We start from the raw sequence: 19,794 nt of genomic DNA, 5'->3' as shown, positions 1-19,794 counted from the left end.
AGCGACTCATGGCAGCCCAGCTCCAGGTTGAGCTGTTGTTCAGCATCTTACCTGTGGAGGGCAGTGTCACTGGCCCTCATATGTGGGATCTGAACTGGGGCCCTCTGGCGTCCCAAGCCAGCTCTTAACCAATGCGCCACTTGGCTGGCACCTCTTTGCTTATTTTTAAATTGGGTTGTTTGTCTTTTGGTCATTGGGTAATAAGAGTTCTTTACATATTCTAGATACAAGACAGTTATCAGATATATGATTTACAAGTATATTTTCCCATTCTATGGGTTGTTTTTTCACTCTCTTAATAGTGTACTTTGATGCACAAAAATGTTTAATTTTAATGAAGTCCAATTAATCTATTTTTCCTTTTGTTACTTGTGATTTTGGTGTCATACCTAAGAAACCATTGCCAAATCCCAGGTCATGAAGGTTTACCTTTATGTTTCTAGCTCTTATATTTAGGTCTTTGATCCATTTTGAATTAACTTTGTACATGGCATGAGGTACAGGTCAATCTTCATTCTTTTGCACATGGATATCCATTTGTCCCAACAACATTTGTTGAAGAAATTATTCTTTCCCCAATGAATGGTCTTAGCACCCTTGTCTAAAATCAATTGATCATAGATGAGTGAGTTTATTTCTGGTCCTTTAGTTCTAATCCATTGATTGATATGCCTATTCTTATGCCAGCATCATTCTGTTTTGATACTGTAGCTATGGAGTAAGTCTTGAAATAAGGAAGTGTGAGTCCTCAGCTTTATTCTGTTTCTTCAAGATTGTTTTCACTATTCAGGTCCCCTTGTGATTTCAAATGTGTTTTCTGATTGGTTTTCATTTCTACAAAAAAAAAAGCCTTTGGAATTTTGATAGAAATTGAATGAAATCTGTAAATCACTTTGGGGAGTATTGCCATCTTAACAATAGTAATTTTCTAATCTGTAAACATGGGATGTGTTTCCATTTCTGTATGTCTTCTTTAATTTATTTTTGGCAATGTTTTGTCATTTTCCATGTACAAGTCTTGTACTTCCTTGGTTAAATTTATTCCTAAGTGTTTTATTATTTTCAATTCTTTTATAAATTGAATTGTTTTCTTATTTCCCTTTTTGGATTGTTCATTGCTAGTGTATAGAAATACAACTGATTTTTTTGAGTGTTGATCTTATATCCTGCAACTGTACTGAATTCATTTATTACCTCTAATAGTTTTTTTGTGTGTGTTCGTGAATTCTTTAGGATTTTCTATGTATAGGATCATGTCGTCTTCAAGTAGAGTTTTACTTCTTCCTTACCAATTTGGATGTCTCATTTCTTTTTCTTGCCTAATTGCAAGTGGCTCTTTAGATTTAAAGACACAAATAAGTTGTAAAAGTAAAAGGATGGAAAAAAATATTTCACACACACAGGAACCAAAAGAAAGCTGGAGTAACTATGCTGATATCAGAAAACTTAGACTTCAATACAAAAATTATTATTAGAGGCAAAAAGAATAATATATAAAGATAAAAGAGTTAATAGGTGCAGAAATAGCACTCAACAAAATTCAACACCTAGTCATGATTTTAAAAAAGAATCTCTCAGTAAACTATGCACAGAAGAAAATTTTTTCAACCTGATAAAAGATATTTATGAAAAACTCACAGCTAACATCATACTCAATGGTGAAAGACTGAAAGGTTTCTCCCTGCTAAGATTAGGTAAGACAAAGATACCAGATTTTACCACTTCTATTCAACATCATTCTGGAAGTTGTAGCCAGAATCATTGAACAAATATTTACCAGACAAACCTTTAAATCAACTATCTTAAATATGTTTAAAGAGCTACCGCAAACCAAGTCTGAAGACGTAAAGGAAATATGAGACCGATGTCTCACCAAATAGTGAATATTAGTAAGTAGGTAGAAATGACAAAAAAGGAACTAAAAAGGAATTCTAAAGTTGAAAAGTTAACTGAAATGAAAATTCAGTAAAGTTGTTCAACAGCAAATTGAGACAGCAGATGAAAGAATCAGTGGACTAGAAGACAGGTTAGTCGTTCAGTATTTGGGCTTCCTCAGGGACAGTTTCTATTGCTTTGCTTCCTTTGTACGGTCCATACATCCTTGTTTTGTTTCATACCTCATAATTTTTTGTTGAAAACTGGACACTTAAACACTTAAAATATGAAAACTGTATAAATCAAATTCTTCCCTCCCAGGGTTTAATTTTGTTGATGCTTGTTGTAGCTGTTTGTTTCGTGACTTTTATGAACTAATTCTATAAAGTCTGTGTTCTTTGATGTGCATGGCCACAGACATCTTTGTTCTGTTTGTTTAGTGATCAGCAGATGATTGAACAGAACTTTCCTTAAATGTTGAACCAAAAGGTATCTCCCAGTCTTTGCTGGAGGGCTCTTTGTGCATGTTGGGTCATGCCTTTAAAACTCAGCCAGCCAGTTTAAAACTGTGCCTTATCCTTTATTTCCTGTTTGTACAGTACCTCAAGGTCAGACAGAGCTTAGAGCTTAGGATCTTCTCATGTTTTTCCGGAGCATGCACACACCTGTGGACAGCCCTGGGTATGCATGTGCCTTATTCTAGGTAGGAGATGCTGATAGCTTAGGTGAGAATGTGGTAATAGAAAGGAAAATGTAGATGATCTTAAGGAGGTAGATTTAACTGACTGATTATTAAATATTCAGATAGGCATACACATGATCTCAAAAGAGAATTTTTTTTGTTTTAAAATTCTGATAGTGAATAATTTAACCTTTTAAAACCTATGTGAGAGATTATTTATATTTCTTTGTTGATTTGCTTCACTTTGAACTCTGTAATGAATCTGTATTTGACTGTGAGACAATTGATCGATCTATCCAGAAAAGCACATTGTAAAAGGAAGTTACTATAAATAATTTTCTAACAAGCGATTGTTTCTTCCTAGTGGATATTTTGACATATGTGGTCTGGAAGCTAAGTGGTTTACCTGCTACGCGTGTAATTGGGAGTGGTTGTAATCTAGACTCAGCCCATTTTCGTTACCTAATTGGAGAGAAGTTAGGTGTCCATCCCACTAGCTGCCATGGTTGGATTATTGGAGAACATGGTGATTCTAGTGGTAAGTATAAACCTATTATCATTGTGTAATCACACATCTTATCTCTAATGATGTTTATTTTCTTTGAAGTCTATTTTTTTCGATATTAATATAGCTGTGCAACTTTTGTTTGATTGGTATTTCCTTGGTGTATCTATTCTTTTGTATTCCTTTACTTTCAGCCTTTTTTGTTATTGATTTAGTTTACCACTCATAAAATTGTGCATAGAGCATATAGCTGTTTTATTTATTTATTTATTTATTTTTAAGCTGAGTCATCCTGCCACCTGTTGGCAGCTCAGCGGCTGCTCAGCTCAGGCCGGGAATCGAACTGCTGTTGCTCAGAGCTCAAGCTCTTGAGCGAGCTCTTAACCAACTGAGCCACTCAGCCGGCCCAGCATATAGCTGTTTTAAAAGTCAATTAGTGTTTCTTTTATCTGGAGCTCTTTCATTTATTGTTATTTTTAAAATAATGATTCATATATTATAAAATTCACCCATTTAAAATGTATAATTCACCAGCTTTTAGTATATTTACAGAGTTGTGCAATCATCACCGCAATCTAATTAAACAACATTTTCATCACTCCAAAAAGAAACTCCAACTTCTGCACTCATCCCCACCCTGACCCCAAGCAACTGCTAATCTACTTTCTGACTCTAGATTTATTTATTCCAGACTCTCATGTAAATAAAATTTTATAATATGTGACTTAAACTATTACTTAGACCACACCAACCTTTTTCTTTTCTGAACTTAAACATTTAAGTTCTATTGCACAGTTAGAACTTTATACTTCTTACAGTGTTCTCTAATTATATCATATGTGTAAATCTTCTTCCCATAGTGGCAATAAACTCATTGAGAATAGGGACTATTTGTTCATTTAGTCATTCATTTGTACATTCAAAACATTTAGTAAGCTCTTCTCTTTTTTTTGTATTACAAGGGTCATAGTATAATAAATACTTTTGATTTGATTTGGACATATACTTTTTTGATCATTGTTTTATTTTGACCCTATTTGCTTGTGTTGTTGTCTTAACTTAGCTCTTCTTCCTGAAAGTCATTAAAAAGAATTTTCCCAAATATGTTTGAATTTCTCACATTTAATATTCCATTGTTTTATTTTGAAACAAAGCAGTGTGTTCTGGTCAGTATTCATTTGAATATATTTAGTATTCTATTTAGTGAGACTTTTGTTTCTTTTCTCTTTTTCTGCTTTCTGTTGGATTGATTAAACTTCAATTTTCTCCATTACTTTTGGATGATACACTCACTTTATAAGTGGTTACCTATAAATTTATTTTTTCTTATTTTTTTTCATTGTTAGTTTCAGGTGTACAGAATAATGCGTTATCCTTTTCACCCTTCGCACAGAAACAATCCCCCTCCCCCACCCCTGATATCATGCTTATCTATTACAATTCCATTGACTCCATTCCCATGCTCTACTCCACGTCCCATGACTATATGTGAATTATAGTTGACATACATTATTATTCAACATCAGCTTCAGAAATACAGTGTGATGATTACCTATAAATTTTTAGCATTCATATTTGACCTGAAAGAAATTAGTGTCTTCAGTGGCCAAGACATGGAAACAACTGAAGTGTCCTCTGATAGATGATTGGATAAAGAAGATGTGGTACATATATACAATGGAATATTACTCGGCCATTAGAAAAAATGAAATATTGTCATTTGTGATGACATGATAGATCTTGAGAATATCATGCTATGCAAAATAAGTCAGACAGAAAAAGTCAAGAGCCATATATTTAACTCATATGTGGGATATAAAACTGAAAGCAACAAACATATAATACAAGACAAATAAACAAGCAAAAACTCATAGACACAGACAACAGTCAGTGGTTAGCAGAAGGAAAGGGGGAGGGGAGGGAAGTAGAAAAGAGTAAAGGGGGTCAAGTATATGGTGATGGAATGAAATTTGACTTTGGGTGGTGAACACAATGCAATGTACAGATGATGTACTATAGAATTGTACACTTGAAACCTATATAATTTTATTAACTAATGTAACCCCAATAAATTTAGTTAAAAATAATTTGTCTTTATTCTTTTTTGGAACACAAAGACCTTGGAATGCTTTAAGTTTGATCACCCTCTTTCTGTCATATATGTAATAATTAATCACTTTTCTGGTTCATCCTGTTTTTATATCCCCTAAACTAGTTATAATTATTATTATTTGAGTACTCAATATCTGTTTTTATTTATGAACATGTTTGCCAATTTTATTGCTTGTCTTTATTTCCTGTATCTAGCTCCTTTAGTTTTTTCTTCCTGAAGTATATCCTGTTAGTGTTGTTTATGTGAAGTTGTTTAGTTTCACTTCATTCTTGAGTAATAGTTTAACTGGATATGAGATTGATTCTAGATCGACAGTTATTTGATCTTTTCTCAACCATTCTTTTCTTTGTGGATTCTGTACTTGTACCTTGCTTTAAAACGCCTTGTATACCACATAATTATAAATAAATTCTGCTACATGTTTTTCTAACACTTATAATTTTAATTTTTACATCTTCCCTTTTTTATCCATTTGAAACTTATTTTAATGTATGGTACTAGGTAGTAACCTAACTTTATAAAAAAATTTACTAAACCGAAACAACTGATACAGTACTAGGAAGAAGCATTCATGTTAAGATATATTTCTTTTAGTGCCCTTATGGAGTGGGGTGAATGTTGCTGGTGTTGCTCTGAAGACTTTAGACCCTAAAATAGGAACTGATTCGGACACAGACCAATGGAAAGATATACACAGACAAGTTGTTGAAAGGTAAAGGTACTAATTCAATTTATTAATGTATTTATAATCAGTCTTAGGAACAAATTTCACAGGCAAAAATATGTAGTTGATCTTTGCTTTTTGTGAGGTAAATAACTCTAACCATCTGAAAATCATTGAATTTAGACTTCTATTATGCAGAGCTTTATTGGGGGAACATTTTTCAAAAAGAAAATGAGCTTCACAAGAACTCATATGTGTTTGAGGGTAATTTAGCAAGTAGTTATGAGCATGGACTTTGGAATCAGGTTGCCCAGGTTTGAAACCTGGTTCCACCATTTATTAGACATGTGATATTAGGAAGTTATTTATTTAAAAAGCTCAGTTTCCAAGTCTTTAAAATGGGGATTATAATAGAGCCCACCTTAGAGAGCTGTTATGAAGAGTGTTAGTACATGTAAAATGCTTAGAACAGCCCCTAGAACTTAAATGTTATCAAATGACTTGAAAAAAAAAACCATGAAGCTGATGCAGATCATCAGAAGTTAACTAGGTTTCCATATAAATGAAGTGGCTAACTCTGTGTGCATCAGCCTTAACAGCACACACGATTCTTCCTCATGCTTTGGCCAAGTTACATATTAGTAGAAGTTATAGAACTTAAAAATTACTTTTGAATAGTCTAAACTGGAATATTACATTTACAAAAAGCTCAAATGTAATGTAGTATATTTATGGTAACAACTCTACAGAAATGTGTAAGAATTAGGGCAGACGCTAAAAAGACACAATATAACAAAAAGGGGATATGGGTAAGTTTTTATTTTCTAAATGCCTTTTAGTTAAAAAAATTATTTTCTGATCATAAAAGCATATGACAACTTCAATCGGTACAGAATTTGTTTGGAAAGATGAAAAAGTTCTGGAGAGGATGGTGGTAATAGGTGTACAACAATGTTTATGTACTTAACGCCACTAAACTGTATACTTAAAATGGTTAAAATGGCAAATTTTACCATAATAATAAAAAAAAAGTACATCTATGGTATCAATAGTGGTTTGAAGTCAAATTAACTTCAGACTGTCAAATTAACGGGACATAATAGGCTTTACCCTAGCATTAAGTTAATCAAGCTTGATGAAAGGATACTGGACAGAAAACAAAGTATAGAAATTAGCATTTTTGGGCCGGCCAAGTGGCTCAGTTGGTTGAGTTGGCTTAAGAGCACGAGCTCTGAGCAACAGGGCCGCCAGTTCGATTCCCACATGGGCCAGTGACGCTGGGCCCGAGCTGAGCTGTCACTGAGCTGCCAGCAGGTGGCAGGATGGCTCAACTGGTGTAACAACAAGGTTGCCTGTTCAATGGTGGGCTATGCCCACCCACAACTAAGGCTGAACTCAGCACTTTGAGCTGAGCTGCCGCCCCGATGACTCAGTGGATACAGCGTGCGCTCTTAACAACAAGTCTGCTGTTTCGACTCCCACATGGGATGGTGGCTACTCCCACCCTCAACTAAGTCTGAATACAGCACCTTGAGCTTAGAGGCCATGAGCTGCCGACGAACAGCCAGATGGCGACTGGTGCCCTCCACAACAAAGATTGAAGAACAACAACTTGGCTGGTTCCTTTCCCCAATTCTCCAACACTGTACCCAACCCTCCCTCAATTCCCCAATAAAATCTTTAAAAAAAACCCAGCATTTTCTTTAGGAGGTATTACGAATGCTCAGGTGTAGCTTTCAGGCCCCATCACTACGTGGGGCATACTCAGTTGCAAGGGAAGAGGGCAGACTACTCCAGCATAGGCAAGATGCTTCCTTTGTTTCCTAACACTTTTTTTTCAATTACAATTGATATTCAATATTATATTAATTCAGGTGTACAGCATAGTGTTTAGACATTTATATAACTTAGGAAGTGATCCCCCATATATGTCTAGTACCCACCTGGCACCATACATAGTTATTATAGTATTATTGACTATGCTGTATTTTATATCCCCATAACTATTTTGTAACTGCCAATTAGTGCTTCTTTTTCTTTCTTTCTTTTTTTTAAATTAGGGAACAGTGTGTTTTTCCAGGACCCATCAGCTCCAAGTCAAGTAGTTGTTTCAATCTAGTTGTGGAGGGCACAGCTCAGTGGTCCATGTGGGGATCAAACCAGCAATCTTGTTGTATGAGCACTGCGCTCTAACCAACTGAGCTAACTGGCTGCCCCTATACTAGCTTTTAAGGTGATCAGATTCTATGTTTGGATATTTAAGCAACAATACAAAAAGTTTAAAACTAGTTTCATCTTGAGTGAAACATATACCTTAGTATTCTACCTTTATGATAAAAGAAGGATGAATTATTACATCATTATAGTGAATAATGAAGTTCATGAGAATAGTATAGAAACCTGTGTTACCTATTCATAACTAATTTCTAGAACAAATCTCTGAGATGATTTTAATAGAGTGGCATTGACATGTAGTTTGCTTTGAAATGAATGCTTGAAAAATACTGTTTTCTCTGAGTTGACTTTTCATTCATTTGATTTTCTTACTTTCTACAACTGTAGTGCCTATGAGGTTATCAAGCTGAAGGGCTATACTTCTTGGGCTATTGGCCTATCTGTGACAGATCTGGTAGGATCAATTTTCAAAAATCTTAGGAGAGTGCATCCAGTTTCCACTCTGGTTAAGGTAAGCTTAAATTAAATTTTTTAAAATCATCTTTCCATTAGTATTTGTTGAGTCCTTACTGTGTGCCACACATTATACAAGGTAGTGAGGGAATAAAATAGACAGAGGCCCTGACCTCATAGAATTTAATGAAAGAAATGGACTTAATAAAATAATTACAAAAGAAAATATATTGGGTTGTTGGAAAAGTCATGACGCATTTTTGCAACGAAAAACAGAAAAAATATGTTATTACTTTTCCGACAACCCAATGTAATAAATTGTAAGTGCTCTGATGAAAAACTAAAAAGTTCTAAGAGTATACAAGAAGAGAACTTAACTGCTCTGGGCAGGAGGCATGGGTGGTGGTTAGGGAAGTCTTCCCAAGAAAGTCACATGTGACCTAACCTGAGTAATGAGTAAGAGTTAATTTGGAAGGCTGCACTAATGTTCCAAGCAGAGGGAACACACATGCAGAGGATCTGAGGTAGATATAAGTAGAGAGCACTTGAGGATCTGACAAAAAGGTTAGCTGTTGAAATGCAGAGAGCGAAGGGAGCAAAGGGAAGTTTACAGTGAAGCCGGAGAAGCAAGCAGGTCAGGCCACTGAAAGAAGAGGGTAGACTGAACAGATGGCAGCAGGTCACGGTCAGCACATAGGGTACTGGGACGAGTCCTAGAGAGCAGTTTCCAGGCTCTCGGCCTCACATGGAAAGGTGCTGGCTCGGTTATGTAGCCTGCACATGCAAGCACTTATGTAACTAGTTGGCCATCAGCTGTAACCATTCAGCCACTATTCTGTATGCTGTTCACGTACCGTGGCTAGTTAGCAAGCGCGGATGTTGTGGATCCTACTTCCTGCGTCTTGCCTGGCCGCCAGCGAGCCTGTAGTGCAGGAAGACCCCTTGTTGGGTATTGTCGGGTGTTTGCTTCTTGTGTCTCGACCACCTGCCATTGAGAATATAGTATGAACACCCTATCCATGGCGCTGTTGTTCCTTTTCGGCCTCACTGTTTCCTGCGTTCACCTGCCAGGAGCTGAGCTCCGATGTTATCGCTGGCCTTACATAGGGCCAAGCCAGGCCCAGGGACCAGGGTCCTTGTTTCCAGCCTACCCAGCAGCCCCCAAATGGCATGATGGGATGGACATGCATTCTTCAGTTCTAGTCTGAGGAGCCCCTTCTAGAAGGAAGAGAGACAGAAAAAGTAGAGGGAAACAAATGACCAAAACACTGGCAGAGAGGCAGAGGGTTTTCTTCCCCAGCCACAGTGGCCTTGTTCCTGATGCCACCCAACCCCTGGAAGCTCATGTTAAAGCTTCAAAAGTTACACACAAGTGACAACAGAATGACCAAGGACAGGAAAAAGAAGGGGAGGTGAGTTAACTGGAGCTGGAGCCTGGCTGGGGATGGAATGTGGGCTGACAGTCTGGTGCAGCAGTGGCTTTCCATGGCGAGGTGCAGACCAGATTAGCGTGAATGCGAGTACGGCCTGGCAGGGGCCCTCCGAGGAAGACATGTGGTAGGTGAGACGGAGCTCAAAGTGGCTGCCACAATGAGGGAGCTGGACTTCAGTGGAGGAGGTGGCCAGAGAGCCCCTCTGTGGGTGACTACAGAGCGAGATAGGAACAAGGGGTACCCCCTGAGCTCCTGAGGAGAGCCCCCGAGATGGTGAGAGGGGAGCTGGGCTGAGTAAGGCCTGTGGGCTGTCAGCTCTCATGGGAGGCTGGAAGTCACCACTCCAGAGTCAAGGGGACGCCTCCATTCCATGAACGCTAGTTCCTGGTAACTTTATAATCCGACTGGGAGGAAGAACAAGACCTTCCCGTCACCTCCTCCAACCCTAGACTCACCCCCAAGGGGTAGGGAAGGAAAGAGCAATGAGTGGTGAGGGGCAGGGAGGTGTGAGGAGTCCACTGGGCCTTCTTATCTTCCAGGGTATAGTAGGGAGGAGGCAGAGGCTTGTTTATGGCCATGTAGGCATTGTGTGGGTTGCCCAGGTTTATAGGCTCTGGCAGCTGCTTCTGAGGCCTTGGGTTCAGCTGCAGGAGTGGAGGGAACATTAGGGCTGTTGACGGGATGTTCAGTGGGCCCAGGATAGGGCAATGGCCATGACTGCACCTACCTATTCCATGGCCCTGTCTGTCATGGGAGGTCCAGGATAGAAGTCAGGTGAGGATGGTGGATAGAAGTAGCCAGGAAGGCAGGGGTACATTCCCTTGGCAACTGGTGGGGGCACTCCTGGTCCTGAGAAGAGTGTACCTAAACCCATAGGTTCCATTGGAGGCCTCACCTTTGGAGGCTTGATATGCCACTTATAACATCTGTTGTCCAAACTTAATGGTGCCCCCTAGTGTAAAGGTCAACTTATATTAAGCACAGCCTTCCCAGCCACTTCCTGCTTCTGACTTCACTGTTCTCTGGATGTAGTTTTGACACAGGCTGCTTGATTTCACAGTTCTTCATCAGATAAAATGATACCATGAAGAACTGCATGGCATCCTTTCCCTTGGACAGAAGGATGACCCAGTAAGGGGTAAAGTAAGCAGTGCCTTTTTGGTCCCTTTGAGGCCTCTGGCATGTTTTTCATGTCACTGAATGCAAGTTCCACATGGTCATAGGACATTAGATGCTCTTGGTATCATTGACGATCACTCTCCCACCCTCTGAGTGATTCACATTGTGCTCCGTAGCTATCCAGTACACTCTTATTCTGAAGCTCTCTTGCATAGCTAGCTGCTTTTCCATATCAGGTTACTGAATAATAACCCAATTTTGCCTTTTAGGGCTTATACGGAATAAAAGAAGAAATCTTTCTCAGTATCCCTTGTATCTTGGGGCAAAATGGTGTGTCAGATATTGTGAAAGTTAATTTGAATTCTGATGAGGAGGCCCTTTTTAAGAAGAGTGCAAACACACTTTGGAATGTCCAACAAGACCTGGCATTTTAGTCTTCTAATGTTCCACTGTTTTATAGAACAGAAGATGACAGACTGTATGTTTTACATTTTGAAACTATTTTAATCTGATCTGTAAAAAATAAAGAAACATTGGAGACCTATAGCATAACTCCAGTCTCAAGGCTAGAAAAAGGTAATGGAAAAGACATTTCTCCTCTTCGCGAATCTCTTATAGCTCTATTCTAATGATACCCAACTTGTACAGATAATAAGTTATATTTCTGAGGTATGTCATATACATAAGAGTTGCCTTCAGGGTTAGTAGAATATGTATAACAATCCATTATAATCTAGAACTTATGATTCTTCTCATAAAACAAAAAGTACTTTTTCTGGTATTGACATTTCATCTTGTGCTTTCTTTAGGGTACCAGCATATTCACTTCATATTGCTTCATTAGCTTCATGTGTCTATGTATAATCTTCATTACTTATTTTTAAGACCATGTATATCAGAAGGAAAACAGAAATATAACTTTATAGTATAAAATTTTTAAATGAAATATCTTCAACCCTGCAAGTATTATACCAATTCATATAAATTCAAATTGTGGATTTGGTGTCTCTACTGAAATATTACACAGGGAGCTTAGACTGAATACTAGGTCATTTGTTCAGCAAAGTACTATATTCTTGCTGTATTGTGGTTATGAGGTCACTATGACATGATTTCTGCCCTCAAGTATTTCACAGTGAGTATTTAGGGTACGCCAACTAATTGATTATTGATGAATGCGTGTTCACAGTCAACTGGTAGGTCCCTCTTGGTGTCCAGGGTAGAACACGTGCTGCTTTTGATTTATATATACAAATACATATACTTATATATACACACAAATATATCTACATACATACATATATATATATGTATATGATATATACTAATATAATATATAATAATATAATTCCTTGATTCCACAAAGAATTTAAGGCAGCTATGGGAAATATACAATGAAACAAAAACTAAGACATCAGGACCAAGGTAATTTACAAATTAGACAAGACTAGTTTGAAAAATTAGAAGGCAGATATGCAGGCCCTGAGGCTTCGTGTGGCTCTAGTGTAAATGCACCCATTTGGTCAGAGTGTCACAGTCCACCCTGTTATCCTTGCTATCTTAATAGCTTTCATTCTAGTCATCTACTACTGAACATGATTAGTTTCCCATTATTTTGTTCTTTCTCTTTTTAAAAAAACTTCCTTTGAATGCACAAAATATGGTCGTGAGTGAAAATTTAGGTAAGACAGAGAGGAAAGGGGAAACTTATGTGGATTTTGCCTTTTATTAAAGCTCCTCTTTGTGCACCAAGTTAAAAATTCATTTTAGGAAATCTTGGCAGAGATTGAAAGGCTGTAAAACAGTTTCTACAGGGAATATTCTAGGAAGTAAAATGCTCATTCTACCTGTATTCTCAGTGGGGGCAGTACTGTCCCCAAGAGGGTAAAAATTAGTTTTCGGGGCATGTGTGTGTCAAAGAAATCTTAGACATTAATAGGGTTTGGCTCTCCAAAGCTCAACCCTACCAGACAAAATCATCTTATTCCTTAATATTTCTCGATGTGGGGGGAGCTGAATGATTAGAGGAAGATGTCTAAAAACTCTCTTGAGGGCTGGCTGAGTGGCGCATTGGTTAAGAGCTGGCTTGGGACGCCAGCTCTGAGCAGCAGTGTCCGGTTCAGATCCCACATGAGGGCCAGTGACACTGCGCCCTCTACAGCTAAGATGGTGAACAACAGATCGACCTGGAGCTGGGCTGCCTTGAGTTGCCAGCAATGGCATAGGCCGCAGAGGGACTGCAGTGGGCTGCCATGAGCTACTGTGAGTGGCTGGCAGTTGGTGTGAGCGGCCGTCCAGAGGCCTGCGACTGATCTGCCTCCCCCGGGAAGAGCGCAATGATGGTGCCAACATGGGCCAGTGAAGCGACGTCCTCCACAACTAGACTGAAGAACAAAAGGACAGCAACTTGTCTGTCCCCCCAATTCCTCAGTAAAATCTTTAAAAGAAATAATAAAATCAATAAAAACGCTCTTGAGGGAGAGATAATGAAAAAAAGGTTGAGAAACTCTGCTCTACATTTTATAAAATAATTTGTCAGATGTGTCTTTAAATAAGTTAGAAAACAGCTAATTAGGTAGAATGTGGTGGGAGAAGAGAGTAGAAACCTTGGTTTATCCCAGACTAAGGGATGATGGGGAATGTTGGATTCCATACTTAACGACTTCATAAGTAATTACGGTAACAGAGCTTTCCCTTCTGCTTGTAGAAATGGTTATTAGCACAGCACTGATCAAATTCTTAGGGTTTCATATCTTATTTAAAAATCTCTATTGCATAGAAGGTTTTAAAATTTTTTTTTCCCTACTTCAGCTCACATTTGTGGGTGATAAAAAGTGAAAAATTCCTCATCAAGCCCTTATTGAATACATCTAGACACGGTTTGGTTAGAAATAAATTTGCTTGGGCTCTGCCAGACGCGTTTTGGGATGGCTTTTAATAGCTGCGGCCCTCTATTTCAATGTGCCTGCTGTACCTCCTGTACTTGGAGCCCAAGGAGCCTCTTTGAAGCCCACCAAATACAGACGCCTCAACCCGCGGCTGGTGTGCAGGTGCCAGGCAGCAGGCGCAGGTGCGGCGCCTCGGAGCCCGCCTCTGGGCCTCGCGCCTGTGCCAGGTGTGTGAGATCCCCACGAGGCCCCACAAGGCCCCACGAGCTGGGCGCGGCTTGCGCAGCCTCCATAATCAAGTTGTCCTCCTTGGACCTCAGCTAGTTTTCTTTCATTCTCTTCCTCTACCTCTTGAGTGGTCATGAGCTGGGCTGTGGGAGTCCTGCGGACCAGCCTGAGAGTGGACACCGTGGGAGCGAGTTTCTTTGTCCCGGGATGGCTCTGTGTCCCTTCCGGGCGGCACGCATCCCATTCAGGGGCGTCTGGTGCTTCTCGTGTGAGTGTGGCCGGAGGTACCTTGTGCCTAGCTGTCCTTGGCTCTGGGCCTGTGGGCTCAGAGCTGGGTCCTGGAGCTGAGAGTTGGGAAACGGGGAGAACGAACCTGGGGAGAGGAGGAAGAGCCGTCCTGGCTGTAGTCTCATCTCCGGTGGAGCAGGCCCGTTTCCTTCCTTTATTCCGTCTTAGCCCCGCCTGACTGTAACCACCTTCCTCCTGTTCCCCGTGGTTTGTCTTCTGCATGCTGGGCTGCTGGCCAGAAAGCACCCTGCTTTGTCGACAGTCGTTCCCTGTTGCGTCTGAAGCACCTCCTTCCCCGCTGGCACCCAGGAGTTCCCTATATGTCCCCTCTCACTACAGACTAATTCCTAATCTGGAAGTGGCTTTGCAGTTTTTTCTCAGTCTCTCAGGTTTCCAAGATGGCAACTATCAAGCGTGAACTTATTAAGAATTTCACTTCAGGGGAGGCCATTCATCACAATAAGATCTCCATTATTGAAGCTGGATCAGTTGGTATGGCCTGTGCAGTCAGCATCTTATTAAAAGTAAGTCATGTGCTGTGTGCCATAGGGTCAATCAAGGTCTCCTTGGTGGGAGGCAAGGCCGCTGCGTATGGCTGTGCAGGTTGTGTCCAGTTCAAGGGTGAGGGGGGGCCCTATCTGTATTAACCCTGAGGAACACGTGCCCTTTTTAGTTGTTCCACCCAGAATGGGCTTTTTCCAGTGTTTATGATGGTATCGTATGTGTTATAAGCATCACTGTGATTATTAGTCAAAAGCATGTTGACATTTGACTAACTCATGAGATGGCAATACCAAGGTACCCCTTTGCTTGACTAGGAAACTCAGTTCACAAATTAAAAAAACTAGAGAAATAGGTGACAGAAAAGAAGGTGTGCAACCTGTCAGTTGTGGTAGCTGTCCTGCTAGTACCAAATACAATAGTTGTTTTCCTTTAAAAATCTCTCTCCCATTTCTTAGTCTATTTCCCAACCTTCCTTATTCGTGTTAGTTTAGTTTTAGTGTTAGGTTTTCTTAGTATTGATGTAGCTGATAAAGTTAGCTTCCAGTTTAATGGCTAGATATAGGACTAAAAAGATACTGATGCCTTTCTAAGAGTATTACCCTCATCTGAATCCATAACATTTAGTAAATCATAATAAACTCTTTGAGATACGCTTTCCTTGTTTTTGACGAATTGTGCAGTTTTGAGTAGTGGTCAGGTGTTTCATAGAAGGCCCCTCTCTTAGAATTTGTCTGATGTTTTTCTCGTGGTTATACTGGAGTTATGGATTTTTGGGAGGAAGACATAGAGGTAAGTGCTATTTTCATCACATCATATCCAGAGTAAATGATTTTTCGTGGCTAGTGTTGACCTCAGTCAGCTGGCTGCGGTAGTGTTAGATTTCTCTACTGTAAAGTTACTCATTTTTTCTCCCCTCTCCTTACTGTGCTCTTTGGAAGGAAGTCCCCATGTGCAAGCCATACTTAAAGAGTGGGGAGTTACGCTTCCTTTCCTTGAGGGTGGAGTATCTACATAAGTTATTTGGAATTATTCTGAATGGGAGATTTGTCTCTTCCCCTCTATTTATTAATTCAATCATTTATTAAAATCAGTATGGACTCAGATTTAATTTATATTTTGAGTTATAATCTAATACATATTTATTTTGTGTCTCAAATTATTCCAGCTTTGGCCATTGGGAACTCATTCAGTTGGCTATTATGTCCCTTTGACATACCCCATTGACATAGGGTTTTTGTTTTGTTTTGAGCACTTCCTTACTTTCTGGCACTACGTTTCATCTTCTTCATGTTGTATATTTTCTCCTCCAGTCCTAGATCAGCCTTTTCCTCAAGGAGCCCTGATTCCTTTTATTGGGGAATTGTATTATAAACCAAGATCTGGGTGCTGGGTATACTCATTGCTACTGGGGCTACAATACATTTTAAAAACAGTCTTTCAAAGATAATTGTATCATGCTGCATAATTTGGTTCCATACTTCGAAAATATACATGTATTATGAACTATCCGAAAGAGAAACTAAGAAAACAGTCCCATTTATAATTGCATCAGAACAAAAACAAAAAAACAAAACCTAGGGATAAATTTAACCAACAAGGTAAAAGACCTGTATTTGCAAAATTATAAGACACTAAAGAGAGAAATTGAAGAAGGTACAAATAAATGGAAGCATATGCCATACTCATGGATAGGAAGAATTAACATAGTTAAAATGTCCATACTACCCAAAGCAATTTATAGATTCAGGGCAATCCCTATCAAAATACCAGTGGTATTTTTCACAGAACTAGAACAAATTATCCTAAAATTTATATGGAAACACAAAAGACCCTGAATAGCCACAGCAATTTTGAGAAAGAACAAAATTGGAGGTATCATGCTACTTGATATCAGACTATACTACAAGGCTATAGTAATCAAAACAGTGTGGTACTGGCATGAAAGCAAACACATAGATCAATGGAACAGAATAGAGAGCCCAGAATTAAATCCATGCCTATAAGGTCATTTACTCTATGACAAAGGAAGCAAGGATATACACTGGGATAAAGACAGTCTATTCAATAAATGGTGTTGGGAAAACTGGACAGACACACGAAAAACATGTAACTGGATCACCTTCTTATGCCACATACAAGAATAAACTCAAAGTGGATTAAAGACCTAAATGTAAGACCTGAAACCATAAAACTCCTAGAAGGAAACATAGGCAGTAAACTCTGACATTGCTCTTAGTAATATTTTTTTCTGACATATCTCCTCTGGCAAGAGAAACGAGAAAATAAGCAAATGGGGCTAACATGAAACTAAAAAGTTTTGCTCAGCAAAGGAAACCATCAACAAAATGAAAAGACAATCTACTGAATGGGAGAAGATATTATACACCAACGATACAACGGTAAGAAGTTAATATCCAAAAATTTAAAAACTCATATAAGTTTTAACTTATAAATTAAACTTTAATTAAAATTAGGGACAGTAAGAGATTAACTACAATAACTAATAATTAGAACAATTATAAAAATTACTGTAATAAAAGTTATGTGAATGGAATTAAAATATTTTAGAAAATACCTCATATTGAACCATCTTTGCATTTCTGGGTCATGGAATATTTTTTAAAAACCCATTTAATTATATTTGCTAGTACTTTAGTCTTCTGTATCTATATAAATAAATGACATGGGTTTATTATTTTTCATGTGTTCTTTGCTCATTTTTGGTATCAGGGTTTTCTATCACCACCAAAATCTTTTTCCTGTAATGTAATAAAATAGGTTGTATAAGAATAAACTGTTCCATGAAGTTTTGATAAAACTCATCTGTAAAACAGTTTGAAATGGTAAAGGGATAGACTTTTGCTAGAAGTTCATGAATGTAAATTTTTTATTAAAATTTTCCATTTCTTCTTAAGTCATTTTAGGAAGTGTCCTAGAGTTGTCCATTTCATCCAGGTTTTTAAATGTACTGGCATGGCACGTGTTTCATATTTTATGACTTTTTTTTTTTTTTTTTTTGCATCTCAGCTCGGGCTGGGAATCAAACCGGTGACCTTGTTGCTCAGCGCTCGCACTTTTTTTTTTTTTAAAGATTTTATTGGGGAATTGGGGGAAGGGGAACAGACAAGTTGTTGTCCTTTTGTTCTTCAGTCTAGTTGTGGAGGACGTCACTTCACTGGCCCATGTTGCTATTATTATTGCGCTCTTCCCGGGTGAGGCAGTGTCTTGCCGGCCATTGGATGGCCGCTCACGGCGGCTCATGGCAGCTCATGCCAGCTGCCGGCCGCTCACGTTGGCTGCCTAATGATAGTTCACAGCAGCCCACTGCAGCAGGGGCTGCAGCCTACTCATGGCAGCCCAGCTCCAGGTTGAGCTGTTGTTCACCATCTTAGCTGTAGAGGGCGCAGCGTCACTGGCCCTCATGTGGGAGCCGAAACGGGGCTCTGCTGCTCAGAGCTGGCGTCCCAAGCCAACTCTTAACCAATGCACCACTTGGCCGGCCCTCATATTTTATGACTTTTACTTTTTTTTTTTTTTAATGTTTTTAGCTGAGCCATCCTGCCACCTATTGGCAGCTCAGCGGCAGCTCAGCTCAGGCCGGGACTTGAACCGCTGTTGCTCAGAGCTTGCATTCTTGAGCAAATTCTTAACCAACTGAGCCACTCGGCCGGCCCTTTTATGACTTTTAAACCTCTACTTGTATCTGTGGTTACCTCTCCTGTTTCCTAATATTATTTGTTTGGGACACAGCCCTTCCTTCCCTAGTTTTGCTAGTAGTTTTCTAATTTATCAGTCTCCCCTTCCCTAAGAATTTGCTATTTTATTGATACTGTTTTTTTAAATCTTACTACTTTCTGCTCTTTACTTCCCTTTACTTTGTGATCAATAACTCTTTGCCATTTTTATTTATTTTTATTGGGGGAACAGCCATGGCCATTGGTTACACATTGCTTTCATGCTACAATGGCATATTTGACTCATTTAGGGAGAGCGCAGCTCACAGTGGCCCATGTGGGGATCGAACCAGCAACCTTGGTGTTATCAGCACCATGCTCCAACCAACTGAGCTAACTGGTCACCCCCTGCCATTGATTTTTTTTTTTTAAAGATTTTTATTGGGGAATTGGGGGAAGGGGAACAGACAAGATGCTGTCGTTTTTTTTGTTCTTCAGTCTAGCTGTGGAGGACGTTGCTTCACTGGCCCAAGTTGGCACCATCATTGCGCTCTTCCCGGGCGAGGCAGATCAGTCACCGGCTTCCGGATGGCCGCTCACGGCGGCTGCTGGCTACATATGGTAGCCCATGGCAACCCACTGCCACAGGGGCTGCAGCCTACGCTGTCGCCAGCGATTCATGGCAGCCCAGCTCCAGGTTGAGCTGTTGCTCAGCATCTTAGCTGTGGAGGGCAGTGTCACTGGCCCTCATATGTGGGATCCGAACCGGGGCCCTGTGGCGTCCCAAGCCAGTTCTTAACCATCGCACCACTCGGCCGGCCCTGATTTTTAATCTTTGTTTTAAAAAATGCATTCAAAATGCATATTTACTAGTATCATTTTTTGTTGTTGTTTTGTGGTATGTTGTCATTCATTCGATTCTAAATAATTTGTTAATTCCTAGTTTTAATTTCTCCTTAACTGAGTCATTTAAGAGTACATTTTTCACTTTGAAACATTTTAAAATTTGTTTTATTATGGCCTAATTTAGCTCAGTTGAGATCAGAGAAATGGGCTTAACATCTGTTCTTTCAAATCTGTTAGGGCTTATTTTCTGACCCAGCCAATAGAAAGTGTCAATGTTCCTTATATTTTGGGGTGGGGAGGAAATAGACTTTACTGGGCATAATGATCTTTATATATATATTCAATCA

At 39.2% G+C, this 19,794-nt stretch overlaps 1 protein-coding gene and 1 pseudogene across 3 annotated transcripts in view; one reads left to right on the top strand and one right to left on the bottom strand.

Annotated features, from left to right (window-relative positions):
* Positions 1 to 11,562, top strand: part of LOC109387489 (L-lactate dehydrogenase C chain) — a 28,632-nt gene extending 17,070 nt beyond the window's left edge. Inside the window, exons 5-8 of one of the 3 annotated variants that reach the window (XM_019651414.1) lie at positions 2,922 to 3,095; positions 5,770 to 5,887; positions 8,402 to 8,525; positions 11,289 to 11,562. In XM_019651414.1, coding sequence (XP_019506959.1) covers positions 2,922 to 3,095; positions 5,770 to 5,887; positions 8,402 to 8,525; positions 11,289 to 11,453 — 581 coding nt within the window. In that variant the 3' untranslated portion in view covers positions 11,454 to 11,562. The remainder of the gene's footprint in view (positions 1 to 2,921; positions 3,096 to 5,769; positions 5,888 to 8,401; positions 8,526 to 11,288) is intronic. The other 2 variants (XM_019651415.1, XM_019651416.1) reach the window with 2 other exon arrangements.
* Positions 10,278 to 11,250, bottom strand: LOC109387450 (WW domain-binding protein 2 pseudogene; annotated as a pseudogene).
* Positions 11,563 to 19,794: the final 8,232 nt, after the last annotated feature.

This window comes from Hipposideros armiger, unplaced genomic scaffold (genome assembly GCF_001890085.2).
Source record: "Hipposideros armiger isolate ML-2016 unplaced genomic scaffold, ASM189008v1 scaffold_159, whole genome shotgun sequence".
NCBI classification, from domain to species: domain Eukaryota; kingdom Metazoa; phylum Chordata; class Mammalia; order Chiroptera; family Hipposideridae; genus Hipposideros; species Hipposideros armiger.
The sequence above is the reverse complement of the archived record's forward strand: the minus strand, read 5'-3'. Positions and strand labels throughout refer to the sequence as shown.